The sequence below is a fragment of the Pelodiscus sinensis genome, chromosome 2 (genome assembly GCF_052426305.1).
Source record: "Pelodiscus sinensis isolate ZL-2025 chromosome 2, ASM5242630v1, whole genome shotgun sequence".
Taxonomy (NCBI): domain Eukaryota; kingdom Metazoa; phylum Chordata; order Testudines; family Trionychidae; genus Pelodiscus; species Pelodiscus sinensis.
In genome coordinates this window covers 183,950,133-183,974,292 of record NC_143053.1, presented here as the reverse complement: position 1 = coordinate 183,974,292, position 24,160 = coordinate 183,950,133, and the positions used below count along the sequence as shown (strand labels likewise).

The 24,160-nt window shown below is 44.3% G+C and overlaps 1 protein-coding gene across 1 annotated transcript in view; it reads left to right on the top strand.

Moving 5' to 3' along the window:
- The first annotated feature begins 5,329 nt into the window (after window positions 1-5,329).
- Window positions 5,330-24,160, top strand: part of LOC102456223 (collagen alpha-6(VI) chain-like) — an 83,170-nt gene continuing 64,339 nt past the window's right edge. The window contains exons 1-4 of the mRNA XM_089776604.1: window positions 5,330-6,336; window positions 15,527-15,622; window positions 16,460-17,101; window positions 17,851-18,465. Of these exons, the coding sequence (XP_089632730.1) occupies window positions 6,240-6,336; window positions 15,527-15,622; window positions 16,460-17,101; window positions 17,851-18,465 (1,450 nt within the window). The 5' untranslated portion in view covers window positions 5,330-6,239. The remainder of the gene's footprint in view (window positions 6,337-15,526; window positions 15,623-16,459; window positions 17,102-17,850; window positions 18,466-24,160) is intronic.

Genomic DNA, 24,160 nt, shown 5'->3' with positions numbered 1-24,160 from the left:
ACACAATTTTGAATTGAAATGTTTGTTGTATTGAAACGTGTTGATTCTTATTTGTGTTTCCGCCTTTTTCTCCGTTTTTCATTTTTTCCACTAAATGCAGCAGAATGAATATTTTCCAGTGTGTGTATTCCTTGCTTTTAGGCTCCCCCCGCCCCCCACTCTAATTTTTTAAATTTCTCCAACTTAGGAAAAGTTAAGAGTGGCAAATGGGAAAATAAAACACTGTAAGTCAGACCTTCTGAAACTTCTCCAAATCTCTTTAAATTTTAGTGGAAAAAGGAAAAAAGAGAGGAAAAATTAATAAAGATAGATCTGTAGATAGCATTCATTCTTTTTATTGCATTCAGAAAAGAAAAAGGGCTAGAAAAATGGGAAAGGGAGAAACATTTTAAATTTCCATATTTAAAAACCTAACTCAAAACAAAATTTCTGAAGTTAATCAAAATATCAGAACTCCAGATCTGAATATAAATAAAACTAAAGTTTTGATCTGAACCACTTTGAAAATTTCCAGCAAAAATTTGAAATAAAAAGTTTGTCTGAATTTTTTTTTTCCACAGAAAGAAAAGGGGTTTCTATCTTGCTACCTCTTCACTAGCATAATGCCTGTGCAAAGTGGCAATTTCATGTTCTGGCAAGATGATTTGTTATGTAACAAAAGTAATTAAAGGAAAAACATCCAGAAAGTCCTAGAATCCTATGACCGATTGCCTTAACAGTAGATTTGGCAGAATGTGATTTTAATTTTTCAATAATTTTGACTGGTATCATGGGGCGGGTTAAGTATTTTGATGTTTATTTATTTAAATGTTCACACTTGTGCAAATATAGCTTTTAAGCACTTTTTCCAATCACTATCGATTTAAATTTTCAGAGTTGTAGAAAATTAGTGGGGGAGGGTCAGACAATTATTTAATGACAGCACATGTTAAAATTAAAAATCTTAAAAGCTTTATAACTCTTAAAACACACTTTTTCATCACAGTATATCAAAATATACAAACTAAATAACCTTAAATCAAATTCTAAGATGTCCTCTAGCAGGGGCAATGTACATCATAGGCAGGGGAAGGCATTGCCTTCCCAAACTGCCAGGCAGAGCCCCACTCACACTCTGCCCCCAGAACACCTAGTGTAAGCAGACTGGGGGTGGAGTGTTGCTGTTCCCAGTGCCTGCCCTTCCCATGCCCTGGGGCCAGGGAGGCTAGCTCTACACACCCTTCTCCCTCCCTGTGGTGCTGGGGGCAGGGCCTGGGCAGAAGGGGTGGGGTTGAGGGCGGGGTTAGAAGGCGTGCCTCCCCCAGCTTTACCTTCACCCACAGCCGATGTGTTTTTACCAGCATTTTGTTATTTTGCTTCTCTGTAAAATTTGATTATGATTAGTGGAAGTGTGTGTGAGATAAAAGTCAGTGTTGAACAATAGCTGCAGATTTGAAAATCTTATCTTTCCAAGCCTACTTATCAGCTTATGGCTCTTTCACTTTCAAATACATATCTAGTTTTAGCTTTTGTTATGCTTATCCACTGTTGTCACCTTGTGTGTTGCACACTTCATCATATATCTCCTCCTCTTCCTCCTCCTAAATTCCAGCGTAAGTTGAACTTGTTATTTGAATAATTTACTTTCAGTCTCCCAGGGTTGCCCGTACCATAACTTTTTTCAAAAGTACCCAATTTTAAAAAGATTTCCCCATATATTATTGTATGCAGTTATAAAGTATACCGCATTATCTATGTACTCTTTTTTTTATAAATGCCCATTTCCTTACTTTATATGTAGGAAATGTTCTCTTTTACATTAATGATTACTAGATTATTCAATGATCATGTCTACCCACTTCTGAAGAAGTTCTGTGATTTTGCAGGATGTACTGTATTTATATACATGAGTACATGATTGAGTGAATTCACGTACATCTTCAAGTCCTTTGCAGCATTACTCCTTAAAGAGACATGAAGGTTACCTCATTATCCTGACAGTAAAAAGAACTTGCGATAAGAACAATTGGAACGAATTAATAAAGATAAAGTAAGAAAACATCAGCACCCTTTCTAAAAGTTGCTGGATGGGGATAGGGGGAGAAACCTTTCTGGGGGTTGCAAAATGTACAAGAATGACTGCTGCTTGAAGTGAAAATCAGGTTAGTTGGAAACCCAAAAGAGCACTGAGTTCACCCCTCACAGCTGCTGTTGCTGGCAGGGAGCTCAGCACTAACACCAACTAGCGAGGGGGGAAGATTATTTCTGGTGGTTTGGAAGTCTTTGAAAGCTACATATTTTAATTGTCCACATGGGAGGGGTTTTCCGGCAAACTACTGATAGATTTTCTTTTAAAAGGGTTTCAGTCTTTTCTGAGCCACTTTGTAGGGTCTAAAGTTTTGGACAGATACACGTCTTCCCTTTCTGTGGTAAGTATCACATACTGTGTTAGGTGGTTGCCAAGGAAAACTACTTAATTTCATTTTGTGGCAAGCTTTTCATTTAAATATTCTGTTAGTCTGAAATAGTCATTCTGAAGTTTTGGTAATATTCAATTTTTATTCTCTCTAATCTCTTGAATTCAATTTTTAATACGGATCTTTATAGATTCATCAGTACAGTTTCCCCTCTCTTGCTTTATTTATAATGCAATAGATAACGCATGTGCACATTTAAATTTAATTTTTAACTCTGAATTTCCTGTGGATGCAATGATTGTTTTTAAGATAATTACAATTTTTTTGTGATACATTATGCAACCCTAATGCCAGATTAATATTTTACTTCTATTTTTGTCCCCCAGTATGGTAAAGGGGAAGGGTGGGCTGGTGGCTAAGGCACTGGCTTAGGAAGTGGGATTGTAGCCTGCTTCAGTTACCTTCTTTGCCATGGACTTCCAGTGTGACCGTGGGCAAATCACTTAGCCCCTCTGTGTCTGAGATTCCTATTTGTAAAACTGGCACAGCACCACTTCCTCAGATGGGTGTTGTGGGTATACATGCATTCACGATGGTGTCATGCATTGAGCTTTACAGGATAAGAAGTGTTATACAAGAAAGAGGCGGTGTTATTAACACTCCATAAGGCACTTTTTTCTCCATCAGATACTGATAAATATGTACCCCCTTAGTCATAGTCCTACTCTAATACAAAATTCAACCTCTACGATAGTAAGGCGGAAATATGTTATGTAGTTATCAACTGTGTGAAAGTTAAATGGGCCAGTTTCTTGATACAGAAGTATATGAGGCGGAAATTAAGATTTTTGTGGCAGAGCACAAGCTTGCTGCAATTGGTGTACATACGGCTTTTCAGCATCTACTGGAGAGGGAAGCAAAAGTGTCACAGATGTTGTTGAAGGGTGCAAGAAAGTGGCAACAAATGTCAGAGACTTTTCCCTTCAGATCTTATTTCTATGTTTTTAAGGTTTAGGGTGATGTGAATGTCCTGCTGCAGTATAACTGTGATGAAAGTTTCTGCTTGTGATAATGTACTGTGATATTTATATAATGTATATTAAAAAGTAATGGTTTGCAAATTAAAATTTCAGCCTTGAAAATCTAATATTCCCAATATAATTTCCTTCTTATTCAGATCTGATGTTTCACAAATGATGTTCCAACATTTATTCTTTTTTAATATTTTAATTTAATACTCAATTTAACATACAAGTTATAAATAATTCCCTAGGTTTATCATATTGATAATCTTTACATATGACTTGAAGCTATTGAGGCATGGTATTAATATCTAATTGAGAAATTATTCCACTAGAAATATATGAATTTAAATTTAAGTATTTTTAACCTCCTCTCATAAATGGATTAGTTTAGCTTGATAACATTAAAGGCAGGGATTACCAGGTTCCTCAAGATTTCAATAAGACTTGAAATTAAGAAGTGACTGGTGTTTTTCACTTTTCGGGTCTCAGTAGCTCAGTGATTCTTAACCTTTCTGCACTACTTCTTTCCCTTTTAGGAGTCTGATTTGTCTTGCATACCCCCAAGTTTATTCTCACTTAAAAACTACATGCTTATGAAAACAGACATTAAACACACAAGTGTTGCGATACATTATAACTGAAAAATTGCTTCCTTTCTCATTTTGTTTGTATGAAATTTTCATTTGTACTTGCTCTGCTAGTGTTTTTTTATGTAGCCTGTTGTAAAACTAGGGATATATGTAGATGAATTGAAGTTCCTCTTGAACCAAGACAGCTGTGTATCCCAATGGGTTGAGAAGCACTGCGCTGGCTGATCCTAAAATTACTGTGTTTATAAAGAGTTAGACTTTGTTCAGGATAGCATAACTATTCAAGGGAACACCGTTTCCTTTATGGAGATGGAAGCAAAAGGCTCACAGGGGGAGAGAGGTAATATGAACCTGGCTTTCTCTCCCAAAGTGAGATGTGTGTGGAGAACAGAAAGGAGAACAGACAAGCTTTCTCTCCCAAAGTGAGATGTGCTTGTTTAGTCAGCTGCTATAACCGATAATTAAAAGCAGAATATCCTATGCTGCTGTTCAAGCATTACATTGCCATCACCACATAGTATAAAATGTAGTATTAGAAATTAACAATCAGCCCCCTTGCTTCCCACTACCTGACAAAGGCTCCTCCTTGGGTGTACTGCAAAATATGGGCTCTACAGAGACTCAGGGAAAGGGGTCGTCCTATTCAGGAGATGAAGGAACCCATATTAGTGTCAGGGTTGCATACTTCTAAAGAAAATGTGAGAGTTTCTCAAAGGGGTAATTTCCTTCAATAGCTTCCTTGCCTTCTCTACCCAGATCTTTTTACTGCTCCATCTCCCCTTTCTGAAAACTGCTACCTCTACCCTTTTATTGCTTTTCTTTGAAAATGTCTTCCATTACTCTGAGGGTATGTCTACACTACCACCCTAGTTCGAACTAGGGTGGTAATGTAGTCAACCGGAGTTGCAAATGAAGCCCGGGATTTGAATTTCCCGAGATTCATTTGCATGTTGCCGGGTGCCGCCATTTTTAAATGTCCGCTAGTTCGGACTCCGTGCCGCGTGGCTACACGCGGCATGAACTAGGTAGTTCGGACTAGGCTTCCTATTCCGAACTACCGTTACTCCTCGTGGAACTAGTCCGAACTAGCTAGTTCGTGCCGCGTGTAGCCGCGCAGCACGGAGTCCGAACTAGCGGACATTTAAAAATGGCGGTGCCCGGCAACATGCAAATGAAGCCCGGGAAATTCAAATCCCGGGCTTCATTTGCAACTCCGGTTGACTACATTACCACCCTAGTTCGAACTAGGGTGGTAGTGTAGACATACCCTGAGTTCCCAAACCTAGCCCATGAAAGGCAGGCCCCAGACAAGGTGTACTTTGAGGCTTTGTCTACACTGCAGGGTTTTTGTACAAGAAGCTTTTTGTAGAAGAGTTCTTGCTCAAAACCTTCTTGTGCAAAAGCACATCCAGACCTCAAAGGGCATCACTTTTGTGATGTGCTTTTGTGCAAGAGAGCATCCACACTGCATGGATGCTCTTATGGAAGAAAGCTCTGATGGCCATTCACAAAATGACCATCAGAGAACCTGTGCTTTTTCGGATAGGCTCTTTTTGCACAAGAAACTCTTGCGGCGCATCCACACATGCCTTTTTGCATAAGAGCTGAAGTTTAAAAAGGAGTTATGCCTCATAGCAGGAGGTTTACCTACACTGCAAAAAGCCCTCTGTTCCATCAAATGACTGTAGATTTTCTTGTGCAAAAACATGCTTGAGGTGTGGACGCTCCATGGGCTTTTGTGCAAAAACGTCTTTTTGCACAAAAACGTTGTAGTGTAGACATAGCCTTGGAGACTGCATTATTTGCACGTCCTTAGTAGGAGCAGGTCTTCTCCCTCTCCATGCAACCCAATAAGTACCTATGATTATAGTAACAGTTGACTAAAACAACATTTACTTGAATCCCTGTAGTGAAGAGTTGATTGGTTGGCTGGTTTGGCTTGTTTCTTGTAGAGGTGTGCATGCCTGGCCAATGGCAGCATGGCTCCCAGTGTTTTTATCATGCAAAAGGAACATTGCCTACCTTCCAGAGATGCAGCACCAAAGGGCCTCCTTGAGGAGTGGATGCTTCCTCTTCCCTGAACACTCTTTGGGGCTGAGAGGTAGCACTCCTCCCTTCTTGATGGTTCTACTGATTCCTCCAAGTGAGGGGACAATTCATAGATAATCCAGAGGTTTGTGAAATGTATTGGCCCCCTCTCTCCCTTCACAAGAGCGTTTCTAGAGAGGATGTACTTTTTCTCTTTGGGTGGAAATCCTCAACAGCCAGCAGAGTGCTCCAGGGAGCAGAACTTGGCGCGCGCACTAATTGAGATTGATGCGGCACGTAAGTTACTTCCATTATTCAGTAGAACATCTCTTTTGCCTCTCATGAACTTAAATTAAAATATTTTCAACCGCAGAATACATATTTATGCTGTATGGAATGTGCCCTTCTTAAGCATGTCACATACTCCTTTTCTGGAATACCATTAACTATGTTATGAAGCATCTGCAGAAGTACTATGTTTATACTGCAACAATGTTAAATCTTAACTCTCTCAGAACCACGGCCAGACTAAGAAAGGAGTGTTAGGAGCCATGGTCCAGGATTCCAGGCTAAAGATTTCCAAGCTTCCAAAAGTGTTGATCTTCTGTGTAGGGCAGCCACTAAATGCTCTGTGTTCTGGCCCTACCTGGCAGAGGAGGGGGACGGACAGGGTTCCGTGCACTGCTATTCCCCCATTGGGCTGGAGCTGCAAGCAGCAGTAAGCTGCATCTTTGTGCTTCCCTCACCTGCAGACACTGTCCCCCACAGTTGCCATTGGCTGGGAAATGCGACCAATGGGAGCTGCAGGGAACAGTGTCTGCAGGCGAATGCAAAGCAGCATGCAGAGCCACCAGCCCCTTCCCCTCCCCAATGCGTTTGTCACCAAAAGGTGAGCTGCCCTTGGTAAGCACCCTGTACCCCAACTCCCAGCCCCAGCCCTGAGCCCCCTCCCACATCCTAATTCACACCCACATCCTACCCTCCCACTCACACCCTAACTGCTATCCAGACCCTACATCCCCACCTCCTGCCCTGAGCCCACTCCTGCATTCCAACCCTCTTGATCCCAGCCTGGAGTTCCCTCCTGCACCCTAGATGACTCATCTCCTGCCCTATGCCAGTGCCTGCTCCCCCAGTCGGAGCCCTCACCCACTCCTGCACCCAATCTCCTCCTCAATTTTGAACCCTTTGTTTTTGGCCCTTTCCAAGAGTCTAGGGACCCCACAAATTCTAATATCCCTGGTGCTCTGGAAGAGTTGATCCTGCCCTGCCCAGAACCATAAAGCAGAAGTGATGGTAACTTATCCACCTATGATGCTATATTGTAAAATACAATATATATATATATTTTTAACCAGGAGAAGCAGTGCATGGAGTTAGGGGAAGCATTCAACAGACTTTTTTTTCTTGAAACTGGCTTTGGCTATTCACTTCCATTTTCAAAGAAATCTGAACAATGTTTGGAAACAAAAATTTAATTAAATCTTTACATTTGTCATATCACACTTTGAAACTAAAGATTAGTTTACTGCAAGATGGTATCTCTCTCTTGATATAGATATAGAAATATACTAAAAGACTTACCCAGTGTTGTCTGAGTTCTTCTGTCAGGGGAGTTGGAAGTGTGGGGGGTGCAGGAGTCATGGCAGGATTTGGGAATGAAGCAGGGCAAGACAAAGGGTTATGGGGGATGCGAGAATGAGGGTTGAGGAAAGTATCAGGATGGCTTTTTCTCCTCCTCCTCCTCCCCAGCTGGCAGGGTGTTTTCTCCCCCCTCCAGCCTTCCTGGCCACCAAGGCCGCCTCTCTCCCCTCTTCCAGCATTGCGGCTGGAGGGTGGGGGCAAAGGGAAGGGTTTGGGCAAGGGGCCTATTTACCTAGTCCAGGGGCAGGCAAGATGGCATGCTTTTTGTAATGTGGCTGTCCCCAATGGCCATTCTCAGTATTGCACCCCTCCTCTCTATGCCCCCCCTTTGCGTCCCTTCTTTCTCTGCCCCCTTCCTTTTTATGTCATGGAAAACAGTCCCGTTCCTGGCACTTCCCATTTTTATGGCACAACCAAACCCTGACCTTGCTTTAAGGATAAGAGGCAGCTGCATCCTACATTTGGTGTTCCTAATTCTTACTGTTTAGGAGGAGTTCTTGAACAAACAGACTGGTTGACAGAAAGATGCACATTTCTTAAAATACACAGATAGATTTTTTTTTAAATGTATTTCTAAGATAAGAATAGCAGTACTCTGAATTGAACATCATGGTTACCAGCTAGTTCAGGTAAATAGAATGTACTACAGTGCTAGGCAACTTGTGGCCTGAGGCCCACATGTGGCCCTTGGAGTTCTGTGTGTGGCTCATGACATGTTGTTTACTGTTGCCATGCAGAGGGTTGCCGGATTCTGCTGGGTTTTGCCCACAGTGGGTTTCTTTTCTTTCCCCTACTGGTTTTATGAAAGTGACATGCACAGTAAGCAAGGTCATGTGAAATGACGTACATGCTGATTGCATACCACATTGACTCTGAGCTGTGCGCTCCCTCTGTATCTAGTCTAAGTCTTGCTACAGTTCAGTCAGTCCAGCCCACTGAGATAAAGGAAGGCCACCCATGTGGCCCACTTACATCAGTGAGGGGCACCCCAGGCTAGTAATACAATGACATGGACTGAATTCATGAAATTTCTCTCAAATTACAAGATTGAAAAAGTTATAATTGGCTTGCCTCCCATTTTAACGTCTTTTCTTCTGATAAATGTAATCGGATAGTACTCGCTTGCATGTGCTGTGAAAAGTTATGTTATGTCATGTCAAACAATAGATTCTATCTGCTTTCCAAAACATTTGTATTTGCTATATTTTTCTACAGCCAAACATAATTTTCAAGCTACTGACAGTGTGTAACTGGACTCTTTTTTTCCAGCTGTTGCTTGTCTCTGCTGATAATTTTCTGACTTTATAATCTTCCTTTAAACAAAGTGTGGAATCTAAACTATGTTGGAAAGTGGAATTTTGATTGTTCTTCCCCAAGATTGGCTTTGTCACAGATTCCAAATAATCCAAGCCTGAATTCATCTCTACTATAGTGATGCAGATCCCTGGAATGGGCCTAGGAAGGAAGGGAGGCAATGTAATTCCTCTTCCCTGGGGCTTCAAGGAGTTGATTCGTTCCTCAGTACAGTTTAGGGAAGCTCTTAGCATTGGTCTAACTTGAACCCAGCTGACTGTGGTCCATGTGGGGCTTCTTGCAGTTAGGAAAGACTGCCCCTGCCACACTTCCATTTTCCCCCTCCCCAGAATGCCCTGGCACACTTCTTGTGCAGGAGACTTATGTGGCAGGAATGAGGGTATGCAGAGCTTGCTGAACCAAGCCTACGACTGTCAGGGAGGCAGGGCTGGCCCACAACATTTTGGCACCTCAGATGGGGAGCTCAAATGATGCTCTCATCTCCCTCACTTGGGCCAAAACTTTGAAAGGTCTCAATTCTGCCTTCCTGTTCTACTCCTCTCCTGGTACTGCTCTGCTACCTACCCAAATAAAGGAGAACTAACCAGCAGCAGACACAATTTTCTACAGTCTGGGTCCTAGGGGCGCCCCCCCCCCAACCTCCTGCTCCACAGCCTGGCATCTGACGTGGCCACCTCAGTTCTCCTCATGGTATGGCCAGCCCTGCAAGGAGACTCCCTGCACACAGGATACTTTTGGAGAGTCCTTTCAGACTTTGCAATGAGATGTGGCCAGAGGATCAGCTGTTCATTCTGTTTTTGCCTCAGTTTATTGGCCATTTGGCTGGGCTCCTTCTGCTTCTACTGCCCTACTCCCCATCTTCCTGTCCTCCAGTGGGCAGGGAAGAGGAGGTAGTGGGAAGCATGGTAGGATTTGTGTTAGGGCAGATCATTGTGTGGCAGTTGCACGTATAGGTCACAGTGGTATGGATTTTTGGAGTGTGCCTACACCCATAATGCAATTTCCCTTTACATGCCTGTTTATTCTATTAATTCAGTTCTGTTTTTAAAGAAGCAGGGCCACACCTCATTGAAAGTAAGACCAACCTTATGTGACTGGTCCCACTCCCTCCCTGGGAGAAGAGGACCTAGAAGGTGCAGACTGAAGTTCGATTCCAGTGCTTGTGGCAAGGAAGTGGTGGGGGGAGGGGGGTTGTAGATCGTCCATGCAAGGAGTCTGCACCAACTATCTGCCCTAGCACCCCTGGAAGCTCCTCGCATCACTAGACAGACATCTTTATGGGAGGTGGAATAGTGGTTTCAAAAAAAGGAAAATTCACTGGGTAGATATTCCCAGTAATGGTGGCTACAACCAGTGCCACCCTTAGGATTTATGGTGTCCTAGGCGGGATTATTAAACTGGTGCCCCTATGCCTAGGTTTGTCAAACAAACCTTGTGGAGGTGAGGGTGCAGGAGTTTGTGTTGGATATGTGCGGGGCTCAGGGCAAGGAGGCTGTGAGTATGATGGGCTCAGGACACACATTTGCCATGTGTGGATGGAGCAGGAGTGTTGTGACAGAAGACTGAGGATGTGGGGATGCAGGAGTTTGGGGATGTAAGAGGCTCAGGACAGGGGGTTCCAGTGTACGATAAGCTCAGATTTGGGGTCAGGTGGTGCAGGAGTGTTCTGATGCTGCAGTGAGATGGGGATTTGGCCCCAATTGGGGGCTTGTTGGCCTGGCTTCATTTTGAAATAAAATATTATGTCAAACTGAAAAGGTTTTAGCATTGTCTTTATTTATGAGAGGGGCAGGGAACCTGTTTGGAGTCAAAGGTCACTGACACACAGAAAAGTCAGTTGGGGCTACACAAGTGAGATGCCAAAAAAAAAAAAAGCCCCATGCCTCACTAATGTGGTCCCAAGGATGCTGGCACAGCTGGCAGGGTGCTGGGTCCAGGGACAGGGTGGTGCTGGGTGCTACGGTGGGTGGCAGGGTGCTGGGTCCAGGGACAGGGTGGTGCTGGGTGCTACGGTGGGTGGCAGGGTGCTGGGTCCAGGGACAGGGTGGTGCTGGGTGCTACGGTGGGTGGCAGGGTGCTGGGGACAGGGACAGGGTGGTGCTGGGTGCTACGGTGGGTGGCAGGGTGCTGGGGACCGGGACAGGGTGGTGCTGGGTGCTGGTGACATGTTGGTGGGGCAGGGGACAGGGTACTTGTGGGGGGGTTTGGACAGGGGCAGCTGGGACCAGTACCTGGCAATCTTGCAGCACCTCTGGGAAGTGTGCAACTGTACTCCTCCTCCCCGGACAACTGGTGTGTGAGCTGCCTGAGCAGCAGGGGCTGTTGCACCCCAGCAACTTACCTCCATGATGCCATCCTGGGAGTTCTGGGAAATCGAAGCTCTGTCCTCCTGGGAGGAATTGTCAGCACAGCATTGTCACCCTTGTAAGCCCTGTAATCTCTTCCAGCTCCCTCCTGAGTTCTGCACCCTCTACCTCCTGCCCAGACTCCTGCCCCCCCACCTCCCTACCCTGAGCCCCCCCATCAGACCCTGTGTCCTGAATCCACTCCTCCTGCCCTCACTCTATCACCTTCTGCCCTGAGCTGCCCCCACAAACCTTCCAGCCCCCTGCCCACACATCTTACCCCTTCCCCTTACCAAGAGTCCCCCATATCTCTGTCCTGACTCCAGCCCTGCAACCTTATACTCCTGCCCTAACACTCCACACCAAACCCTGCGCCCTCAGCCCCCCACCTCCTTCCTTCACACCAGCACCCTTCAACACCTGCCCTGAGTTCCCCAACTCTCCCAGCCCCCTGCCCTCACTCCTGTACCCCACCCCTTTTTATTCTAGCAAAAGACAGAAAACTTGCAAATATTGTCCACCAAAAGACTATATCTGATGTTTTAATCACTTTCCTTCTGAAATCAATACAAACTTCCTTTTTCCCTTCATTTTTTAAAAATTCTATCATATAAATAAAACATGTACATTTTCCTTTTATTTTGTAACCTCTCCCTCTTTCCACTCCCCCAAAATTACCTCTTAAAGATCCAGATACGCTCATAGGGACATAAATATGTAATCACAACCTGCATAATATCTTCTCCCTAAGAGAGTGTGGAGGAGGGGAAGCCTCCTCCTTGCTCGTTTGTCGCTGGGAGCTTGTGCACCGGGATCTGCAAGTGCCAGGGTCAGTCCCACTCTGCGCCGGCCAATTTGCTAACCCGCCTTCCTGGCCTGCCAGTTCTCGCCCACTTCTCCTTCTGCTCTTCCCCGGCCAGCCCCCCTGCACCGCCCCCCAGCTCTGCTTCCTGCTGGCCCATTCCTCTTCCTGATCTCCCCTGGCCAACGCCGCTGCACCCCCTTCCAGCTTCCCACCCTCCCACTTCCTCCAGGCCTCCCTTGCTCCCGGCCAGCCTCAAGGCCCCCGCCCGCCCACGATCAAGTGTGTCTGTTTTTTTGGGGGGGGTCTATCTGGTAACCCTACTGGCGGCAGCATCCACGTGCAGCGCTCAAACCAGCTGAGAGGGAAGATGCTGAGGTTCTCTCCTCTCAGCTGTTCTGTGGCATTTCAACACGCTGCGCATGCGCTCTCTCAGCCCCACACAGTGCCCTGGCCAGTGCTGGGGAATTTAAAGTGCCGGTGCTGGGCCTATGCTGCGACGCGCCAGCGCCCCGCATATCCGCCGCCAGCCGGCCCTTCAGCGGACGGCCTGCCCGGCCAGTCCACCCCTGCCTTAGTCAGCGCGCAGCCAGCCGGCCCCCCGCTTCCCTCCAGCACCTCACCCAATCCTCCTTCCCCCTAGCACCTCACCCAACCCAGCCCTGCTGGAAGGGAGGGGGGAGAGTGGGGTGCTCCAAGGGGGAAGGGAGAGTGCTCCATGGGGGGAGGGAAGAAGAAAGGATACTGCCATAGAGCTGCCCAGCCAGCCTGCCTCACCTTACGCTAAGGGAGAGAGTCACATGGGTGAGTTCCTTCCCCCACTCTTATCCCCTCCCTTTCCCAGAGACCCTAGCAGCCAATCCCCTCCCTCAGACTGTGCTGCAGGCATCACATTCGGCTCTCTCTAGGACCCAGCAGCCCTGCTGTTGCCTGCTCCCTATTTCCCATTTCTTCCAGCAGAGTGGTGCCCCAGAAATACTGGTGCCTTATGTAACTGCATACTCTGTATATGCCTAAGGACAGCCCTGGCTACAACAGGTGTACAACTAGCTTTTAGTCTGCAGTAGCTGCTGCAAAGTGATTCGTAACCAAATTGGGATCTGGGCAAAGGATTCCATCTCTTATGTGCTTCCTTTGGAGCAGGGCAGTTTTTGATGAGGGGCGGGGACCACTCCAAGATTTTTTTATGTGGTCAAGGACCACACTTTTCTATAGAAGATTAAGGTCTGGGATGGAGGTTGGGTGCAGAAGGAAGCTAAGGGTAGGAGAACGGGGTGCAGGAGAGGGTGCAGAAACTGAGAAGGAGTTTGAGTGAAGGAGTAGGTTGTGATCTGGGGCAGAGGATTGGGGTGCAGCGTCCAGGAGTGGGTTGTGTATAAGAGAATTCTGGCCTGGGAAGGGGTGTAGCAGGAGGTCTAGGGTATAAGAGAATTCTGGCCTGGGAAGGGGTGTAGCAGGAGGTGTAGGGTATGGGAGGTATATCTACACTAGCCCCCTAGTTCGAACTAGGGAGGCTAATGTAGGCATTTGAAGTTGCAAATGAAGCCCAGGATTTAAATATCCTGGGCTTTATTTGCATGTTCCCGCCTGGTCGCCATTTTGAAATTCCACTAGTCCGAAGTAACTGCCCACGGCTACACGCGGCAGTGAAATGGTAATTCGAACTAAGTCCTGAGTTTGAATTAACTGTTACTCCTCATTTAGGGGGGGCATCAGTCATATGCTCTGGGACACAGCTTGCTTTTCATTCCGTTCCCAGGGAGTGAGGGGAAAGTGCTTGCATTCCATACATGGCTCTCACACCTGGTGAAGGGAATGCACCAGCCAGGTGTGAGAGGCCTGCATGCAATGCAAGCACTTTCCCCTCACTCTGTTAGTGTTGGAGGAACAGGATGAAAAGGAAGCCCCATACCAAAGTGCACAGCTGCTATCCCCCCGCCCACCCCTCCTGAAATGGCGCCCTTGGCAGAGTGTCCTCCAACCCAGCAGGTGCTGGGCCTGGGCAGGGTGCTCAGAGGCAGGTCAGCATGGGAAAGCTGCAGCTGTGACTGGACACTGGGTGGAGCTGCCAGGAGCCTGCTGCTCAGGGCAGAGATGGAATCGGGTAGTGGGGGCTTTCGCACAGTAGAAACAGGGGACAGAATGACCAGTGGGCCAAACGGAAGGCCCTTATGGATCAGATCTAGGCCCCAGGCAAGTCACCAGTTGAAGAACACTGCAATGTCACCTATGGAGCCTTATCCAGGGTTAGGGCCCCATTGTACTAGGCACTGTCCCTACCCAGACAGGTTGTAATCTAGCAGTTAGAAAGTACCAGATAGGCAAATAACTGACAGACAAATGGAAGGGTCAGTGAGAAAAGGAAAAACTAATGGTAATGCCAGGCACATTTGGTTTCAGTAACAGCTGGCTGGTAGGCTAGTCAGTCACAGGTGGCAATAGTTCATAGGCTTGTATCTTTTGGCTGCAGTTTGCCATTTGTAGCCAAGGGTGTTGTAAAGCTCCATGGGCGCACAGCTGGTAAGTGAACAAACCAGAGCAGCCTGGTAGCAGCTTTCTCAGAGTGGGCCCATGGACCACTTTGAGGAAACGCTGTTTTAAAGGTAGGTTTCAAAGAGAAATTTCAGAGGATACGGCGGTATCCCCAAAAAACTCCACAGTGTCCAGGGAACGCATTTGCTATTACTTACACACACACACACAGAAGAGAAAACACACTCTTTCGGAAGCCCCTGTTTTCCTCAAAAGAGGTTTTTTACGACATTTGGCCCAATCTAGACTGGCCAAAAGTTGGAAAAGCCTCTTCCCACGAAAGTATCCGAAAAAGCTACACAAATTGCAGAGCGCGTTTTGTGTAATTTTCTGACAAATAGATGTCGTCTAGATGTACCCTAGATAGAATAAGGTGTCAGGAGGTTCCTCCCTGCCTGTGGAGTGGACTGGAAAAAAGCAGGAAGGTGTTTCAGTAACAAGCAGATAAGTGAATGCTCAGAGGTGTTACTGGCAGTAAAGATTAGGGTCAGGAACATAATAAGAAACTAGATTTCAAAAGTAAGATGCCATTCCTTCAGTTGAGAAGGAGACTCAAGAAGGGGAAATGTCATCAAAATCACCATGGAAATGTTATTTTAAATAGGTATGTAAGGGGAAGATTAGCAGCATTAGTGCCACACATAAGATTACAATAATTCATATCTGATGTCATGGATAAGGAAGACAACAATGTATCCTTTACCATTTTCCTGTTTCTTTATGTATATTTCTTTAGGTTCTTATAACAGCATTTATGGATTGTAAGTTTCTTTATACCAGTGCATTATGCAGTCATGTTCCAGAGTCCTTTTGACAATTGATATATGGGCTTTTTCTTTTATTTCTCCAGAACTAAAGCTTCGAACATTCATTCATAATATGAAGATGCTGCTGACTTTGTTCCTCTTCCTTATTGGGAGTCAAACTTCAGTAACTCAAACACCTGGTATTTCTATATCCTTTGTGCTGTATTATCTGATTTTTAAAAAAACACTATTTTCCCAGTAAAAATGGAGGCAAGCCCTCTATGTAAGGGTCTGTATACCACATGAGACATTGTATAGTAGAGTGAAATTGGTTTGGCTAATGGAGATGGACATGGATTCACATATTGGATTGATCAGTTCTATCAGAAACTTTGACCGACTTCTGTAGATTAGAGCCAGATTCAGGGGTGAAAATACAGGTAGTATATAAATGAAGTCCACACATATAATTAAATTATTTTCAAGTGGGTAACGAAGATTAAACTACTCTGTATGTGAAGCAGAATCCTGCACTCTACTCATGTGAGTTCTATTTGGCTCACTGGGATTCTACATGTACAATCTGCAGACTAGGGTCCTTGGTATAAATCCCAGGTACAAGAGTCAAATTGTGATATTTCATGTGATGTGAGTTAGGGTAGAATTTGGTCCTGGATGGGGGACAGATCAATATGATTGCTAGGGTAGCTGTGCTGCACAGTTCAAAAAACTTGCAAATAAGAAAGTAGTTCAGTGCAGCCCACTGCTGCAAGGTGATTTTTTGATTAAAATGGAGGGCTTTCAACTCCTGTTGTCTTCCCTGTAGATTAAGGATGAATAACAACTGGGTGGGGGCAATCGGCACTTGTGACAGGCAGGTAACTAAGCACAGAGGAATCAGGACAGAAACAAAAAGCAACTTTTGCCACTTAGTCGCATACAACAGAATGAGACTCTGAAGAGGGATTCTATGCTTAGTATTGCAGAGATAAAGGGTAAGAAGTATGCAATAACATTGAATTTTCTGACTTTTGCAGCCCCTACATCTGCAGATATTGTCCTTTTGGTTGACAGCTCTAGTAGCCTGGGATACAAGACGTTCCCCTTTGTGAAGGCTTTTATTAGCAAAATGATCGGTCTTCTAACAGCGACTCCTACTCAATACCGTATTGCACTTGCCCAATATAGTGATGATTTGCACCTTGAATTTCGGCTGGACACCTATAAAACTAAGAATGCAATGCTGAACCATGTCAAAAAGAACTTTGTATTCAAGGGTGGGTCTGTAAGAACAGGCAATGCCCTCCAAAAAGTTCACAGTGCCTATTTTAAAGGACCAATTAGCGGAAGAGACAAAAACAGAATTTTAGTAGTGCTGACTTCAGGAAAATCCGAGGATGATGTGGAAAAGCCTGCCAATGATTTGAAAAGTGATGGGGTAAAAATTATAGCCGTGGGGATGCCTGATACTGATCTTAAAGAACTGCAGTCAATGGCTACACCTCGCTTTTCGCAAAAGTTTCGCACATTGAGGGATCTTAGTATGTTTCCTCAAAACATGACCAAGATAATTGAGAGTGTTATTCAACCACCCCCAGATGTTATTCAACCACCCCCAGATGTTATTCAGCCACCCCCAGATGTTATTCAACCACCCGCAGATATTAAGAAAGGAGAAGGTAAGAAATGCAATGCTATGAATTGTGATAATAAAGACTGGAAGAAGTAATTCAGTGCTAGAAAGAAAGACACCTTGAACATTTTGGGCTAAATTTACAAAATATTAACTGGCATGCATATTTTTAAAATAAGGAAAACAACAGATATGTACATGCCCAAGTACTTCTGCGTACAGAAAGGCATGTACTGCTGATGTTGAAAAACAGTGTCTATTGATTCATGCCTGCATGTATGACTATTTCCAGACTCCCCAGTGTATGGAAAGTGAGTGGAGTGAATCTGTAACTATTCTTGCATATTGAGTAATTTTCAAGAGACAGCATCTCTTGTTTCAGGGCATAAACTAAAACCTGATTAGTGGGGCCTTAGGAAGAACCTTTTCCTTTGCGCGTCCTCTAGAGTGGCTGGTATTAACCGCTGCTTGTGACAGGAGGCTAAAGTTACATGCACTGCTAATTTGATTCAGTATGGCAAATTCCTGTGTTTCTAGATAAATCTGAATAAGGGAAATTATTGCGAACATTTCTCTATGGATTGACCAAGACATAGACTGTTAGTATTAACCAGGAGTCCTGTGGCACATTAAAGGCTAACAGATTTATTTGGCCATAAGATTTCATGAGCAGAATCCCATTAAATCAAATGCAAGATGCTGGAATTCCTCATTGTTTTTGCATATACAGACTAACAAGGCTACTCCTCCAATACGGTTAATATTTTGTTCTTTTCTCCTTTCTTCCCATTGCAGTTTGCATGAGTAATTTTGTTGCTGATGTTGTGTTCATAGTAGATGAGGGGGTTTCAATACCACAATCTGAAGATATTAAACAATTCCTGCAAAATGCAACTGACACTCTTGATGTGCAGAAGGATTGTGTACAGATTGGCCTAGTGACATACAGCAGCAAGCCACGTTTGTTATCTCTACTGAGTGAAGAAATGAGCAAAACTGCCATTTTGGAGAAAATAAAAGGCTTTTCTCCAAGGGAAGGGAAGGCCAATATCGGTGCTGCCATTAATGCTACAAGGAAAGACGTCTTCAGTGTAAGATTTGGAAGTAGAAAGGCCCAAAGGATAGAGCAAATAGCCATTCTGATCACCCACAGACCTTCTGAAGACAACGTAAGTGAGGCAGCTCTTGGTCTTCGGAAAGCAGGTGTGACCATATTCACCGTAGGCGTTGAAAATGCTGATGACACCCAGTTAACCCAGATAGCATCTCATCCTCCACAGCTATATGTTACTAAGCTGACGGCATTTTCTAACCTACCAGGACAAGCCAAAAATTTACAAAAGAAACTCCTGAATCAAATTCAAGACAAGATGTATTTCCAGTCTGAAAGAAGAGAACTACTTAAAGCAGGTAAACCTTTCCCATAATTCTATTTCTGTCTTTTCCCTATGTGGAAGACTTTTAAGTAGAAGTGGTCCTCAACCAAAACCTTGATTCAAAACTTGAATTCAAAACCTCCTGAATTGTTGTATCTACTTTTGATCTTTAGCCTTTGGGGCAGTGCAGTTCTGGAGATGAATCTAGATCCAGACTTTATTATGGAACCCTTTTTTTAACATATTCACTGGTTCATGGTATTTTACTGAACTAATGCAAATATCCGGCATCCCATTCTTTTAGTAGAGCAATTTGTATCTTTATAGAGTCCTTTTGGTGTTAGTGAGACTCCGCATAGGTGTCAAGGAGGGTTAATGATGTTAGAGCCTAAATTATTGGTGCCTAAATTTATTTAATGTTCATTGGGTTAGCAAGGCAGGTTGTTAGTTTAAAAAAACTGTTTGTTTAACTGGCATCACTAATGTGTACAGATGTGCAGGATATATTAATGCTTTAACTTTGGCATCAATAAATGATTTTAAGTGGAAGCTCTTTTACAGAATATAGAAATCAAACTTTCATGTTTATCAACAAAATATTCAGCAACTACTAATTTTAATTAATTCTATTGAAAGCTGGATGGCTCTTATTGACCATACTTAAAGTGCTTTTTAAAAGCTCTGATATTTAAAAACTTCTAATTCCAATCCAGAAATAAATTCTTACTTTTCACCTGAATGATCACCGTACAGAGAGAAGTTTTTGGGTAGAGATGGAAGTCTGGGAACTTGGATTAGGTGGAACAATTCGATAGACATTTTGGAGAGTTTGGAGATTAAAATTCTGCTTTGAGAACGAGCTATGTTTTTCGAGTTTTCAGTTTTACGTTTTTTGCAAGTGGTTATTTCTATATGTGACAAACAAAAAAGAAAAGCATTTATGAACTCAAGATGGAATTTCATATTGTGCAATGTGTGTTCTTTCATATTGTTTCAGTCCGTGTCTATCCTTATCTTTAAGCAATATTCACTGTATCCACATGCCACGTGGAACCAGTAGCAACCAGGGCCAGGTTCAATATCTAGGGGTTTTCAACATTATGACATAAAACCAGCTCAAGTCCAGTCCAATAACCTGGGGAAATTATAGACCACCACTGGGTGCCTCTGAGAGGCAACACTTCCACACTCAAACCCAGAGCTTGACTGTAGAAAAGAAACCTGTAATCAAAGGAAAGAAAATGCTGCAAGAAGGATTTATAAAGTAAAACTGTGAGCCAGACACCTACCCCATAGTGACTGGGGCAGTGTCATCTTTGACAAGTTCTTGAGTTCTACAAGCAAAAGTTCCTTTACTGTGTCCCTTTCTGCTCCCTCACCAAATGCCACTTGGTCAGCAAGGGCCCAGGATTCAGAGGTGCATCTTGTGAGTTCACCTTCCATTTGGGGAAGAAGGCATGTGGCTTGCTCTGCCATTTGAGCACTTTCTCTGGCTGGCCATCCTGCCAGCCACTGTGCCTCACCACCTGGCTGTCATATCAGCCTCTGTACCTGAGTGCCTTGCAGCCTCTGTTCCGCTTGCTGGTCACCTTCTACCACCTACCTCTCTGCTGTGACCTTTGCAGGTCAGTCTCTTGAGATTCCCAGTGATTTTTCAGTTCTTAGTGAAGCAGACTGGGCAGAAATATTGTCCCACTACAAATGTTTTTAGCTCTAGTAAGCACTTAATATAAAAAAGACTTCTAATGGAGCCTATTTAGCTGTCTTTGAATAATGGGGAGAAAGAAGTTAAACCAGACTGGGATCCCTTAGAGAGAGTCAATATCTCATGGCTGGGACACCTGTCCACCACACTCATCTTATTTTCACAGGGATCTACCATTTTAGCCCCTGGCTTAACAAGGTCCTTTCAGAACTGGTTAAGCACAGTGCGGCTCTCCTTTACTCAGACAATAAAGACAACCACACTGATAACATCCCATTAGCCCTGCATTTATTTTACTATAATTTGTAAACCAGCACCAGCCAGAGTTGATCACTTTGGGCAACACAGCTCTATCTGCTGGATATAGGCAGAGTAGGTGTGTTTGCCCCTGAAGTCTCTCCCTCACCAACTAGCTGTTTACATCCTTCTCCCAGACAATTTGTTGTCCCAGCAAATCAGACTCTAAATTACCCCAACTTCATGAGTTCTCCTCACAGGGCCTGAGGAAACCCACTAGGGCTGCCACAGTCCTGTCAGCTAACTGTATCACTTCTTCACTAACCACTGCAGATGCATGTTAAGTTAGCCTGTTTACTAGCATTATAACCCTGTCATGTCTAATGAGTGGGCCTGAGAGGAGTAGAGGGACTTTCTTATGAGCCAGGGATGGTGCAGGTTCCCTTGGAGACACTGCTCACTATTGGCTCAGGCCCCCGCATCTCTTGTTGTGGTATTAGAATGTACAGGGCCTCAGGAACAGCATCCACTTATATATCCCCTCTGTCCTGCAACCTAGATGTGTCATCACAGGCCTGTTTTGTTTGGAGGACTTCTGGGAACATTGGTGGGACAAGCTCATTATCCCGGTCTGGTCTCATCATTGATAGGGGCTTAGAGATCAAGAACTGGAGCATTCACTGGATACAGCTGATGGAGTCTGGAGTTTGGTCTCCATTCTAAGATAATTCCATAGTAGTGCCCTCCTCTTCAGACTCACTCTAGGTGTATCTAGACAACAGGCTTTTGTCGACAGAGGCTTTGTTGATAGATACTCTCGCACAGCTTCTGTTGACAGAGCATCTAGACTACATCCAGTTCTTTCAACAAAGCAAGCTGCTTTGGGTTCAACCAGCATTATTTATTTCACACTGTGGAACACAGCTGTTTATGTAAATACAGATAAAATATGTCATAGCATGACTTCAAAAAACCCACTGCTTGGATTGGCTGTGGTCTGACAATTCAGTCACTCTCAGTAGCCTAATGCTGGGCAGTCATATAGTTGAGTCAGTGTTTCTTGCCATTTAGTAAAGGCTGATCAGTGATCCTCAAGAGCTGTTAATGCCGTGTTACAAGCTGTGATCCCAAAGATGCTGTGCCCATGAAAAATTTGTATTGTGTTGGACTTAAAATTTGGTAAGCGGTTTTAACAATTGTAAAAGGAGAATCACAAGTACTTGCAAGAGTAAGTTTTTATTTTAGACTACTCGTAAAGCTCTGATTTTTGAAAACCTGACTGCTAATTTTAACAAATACCATTTAACATACACATTCCTTTCTGTTCTAATCGCAGTGTTTGATAATGATATAAACTCTGGCCTTCTGTTTAATTTGTTAAATAGTTTTAAGTGAATATTGAAATGCTAAAATAAATTAAAATGTACTGAATTTGTCATCACTTGCACAGCAACTCACCAGGAAAAGTTTCAATAGGTAGAGATGCTTTATTGTCCCATGCATGCTATAGATTTTATGGGAGCAACTTTTGGACTTGATTACAGACAAGGCATTCTTCCCCAAGACAGATTCCAAACTGAGGGGCTTATCACCCATCTTCAACTGAGCCCTCAGACAATAGTGTGATCCTGCCTAGTCCTCCTAGGCCATGTGGATTCCTTCATCTATGTGACACCCTTTGCAAGGATGGATCTCTGGTGTCTGCAGGCCTGGTTATGAACATTTGTTATATTTCAAGTAAGCCCAGCCTGGACTAGCAAGTTCTACCTCCCCGCAGCGTTTTGTCATCACTTACGTGGTGGAAAAACTGGCTGTGTGCCTTCATCCACTCTCCACCTGTGATGCCTCTGTAAGGGGCTGGGGAGCTCACTTGGACTAATATAACATAGTCTGGAAGCACTGTATAGACTAACAAAACATGTACATGGTATCATGAGCTTTCGCGGGCACAGCCCACTTCTTCAGATGACCGGAGTTATGAGTTTGGGATGTGAACACTCGAAATAAATAGGAGAGGAGCAGGAGGGTGGGGGACAGAGCATTAGTAAGTATCTGGAGAATGGGTACCTAAACCTAAGCAGATAAAAATGAAAGTCAATAGATAGATTCTCATGTCAGGAAGGATACTGCTCAGAGAGCTGTTAGCACCTTCAATGGTTGCCAAATTGGTAGTGTCCCAACCAGCCTTCATCATGATTGAGTTCATTAGCTTGTGAATTGAATTTGCGGATGAACAGTCATTCCAGGACAATATATGATTCAAAGTTCTTGGACCCAGCAAGAATCCAAGCTACACGTCAACTGCCTGACACTGGGCAGTACATGAAGCCTGCAAAAGATTCCTGCCACTCATTCATACCCTGCATGTTCAAGTCAGGTCTAACATGACTATAGTACATGATAAGAAAAAGCGAGAATGGGGAGGTCCACCCTTCTTTGCATAGAAGCAGTTGGTGTCTGCAGTTCATTGAATCATAGGGCTGGAAGAGACCTTAGGAGGTCATCAAGTTCAACCCCCTTTCCAAAGCAGGACCAATCTCAATTAAACCAACCCAGCCAAGGCTTTGTCAAGCCGAGACTTAGAAACATCTAGGGATGGAGATTCCACCACCTCCCTAGGTAACCCATTCCAGTGCTTCACCACCTTCCTAGTGGAATAGTTTTTCCTAATATCCAACCTAGACCTCCCCCACTGTAACTTGAGACCATTGCTCCTTGTTCTGCCATCTGTTAATACTGAGAACAGCCACTCTCCGTTCTCTTTGGAACCTCCCTTCAAGAACCTGAAGGGTGCTATCAAATCCCCTCTCAGCCTCTCTTCATAGGTCATGTGCTCCAGCCCCTTAATCATTTTGGTTGCCCTCTGCTGGACCCTCTCCAATGCGTTCGTATCCTTTCTATAGTGTGTGTGTGTGTGTGTGTGTGTGTGTGTGTGTGTGTGTGTGTGTGTGTAGGGGGATGTCCAGAACTGAACACAGTAATCCAGATGTGGCCTCACCAGAGCCAAATAAAGGGGAGTAATCATTTCTCTAGATCTACTGGCAATGCTCTTCCTAATGCAACCTAATATTCCATTCTCCTTCTTGGCTACAAGGGCACACTATTGACTCATATCCAGCTTCTCATCACTGTAATCCCCAGGTCCTTTTCTGCCAAACTGCTACTTAGCCATTCAGTCCCCAGCCTGTAACAATGCTTGGGATTCTTCCCTCCCAAGTGCAGGACTCTATACTTGTCCTTTTTGAACCTCATCAGATTTATTTTGGCCTAATCCTCTAATCTGTCCAGGTCACTCTGGACCGTTTCCCTGCCATCCAACATATCTACCTCTCTCCCTAACTTAGTGTCCTCTGCAAACTTGCTGGGGGTGCAATCCATCCCTTCATCCAGGTCATTAAAGATGTTGAACAAAACCCGTCCTAGAACCGATCCTTGGGGCACTCCGCTAGAAATTGACTGCCAACCTGACATTGAGCCATTAATCACTACCCATTGGGCCTGACAGTGTAGCCAGATTTCTGTCCATTTTACAGTCTATTTATCCAATCCATACTCTCTTAATTTGCTGGCAAGAATATTGTGGGAGACCGTATCAACAGCTTTGCTAAAGTCAAGATACATCACATCCACTGACTTTACCATATCCACAGAGCTAGTTACCTCATCATAGATTCTAATCAGATTGGTCAGGCATGACTCGCCCTTGGTGAATTCATGTTGACTATTCCTGATCAGTTGCTGTATCGAACGCCAGATTCACCTTTAGGTAATGCAAAGAGCTCTGCCA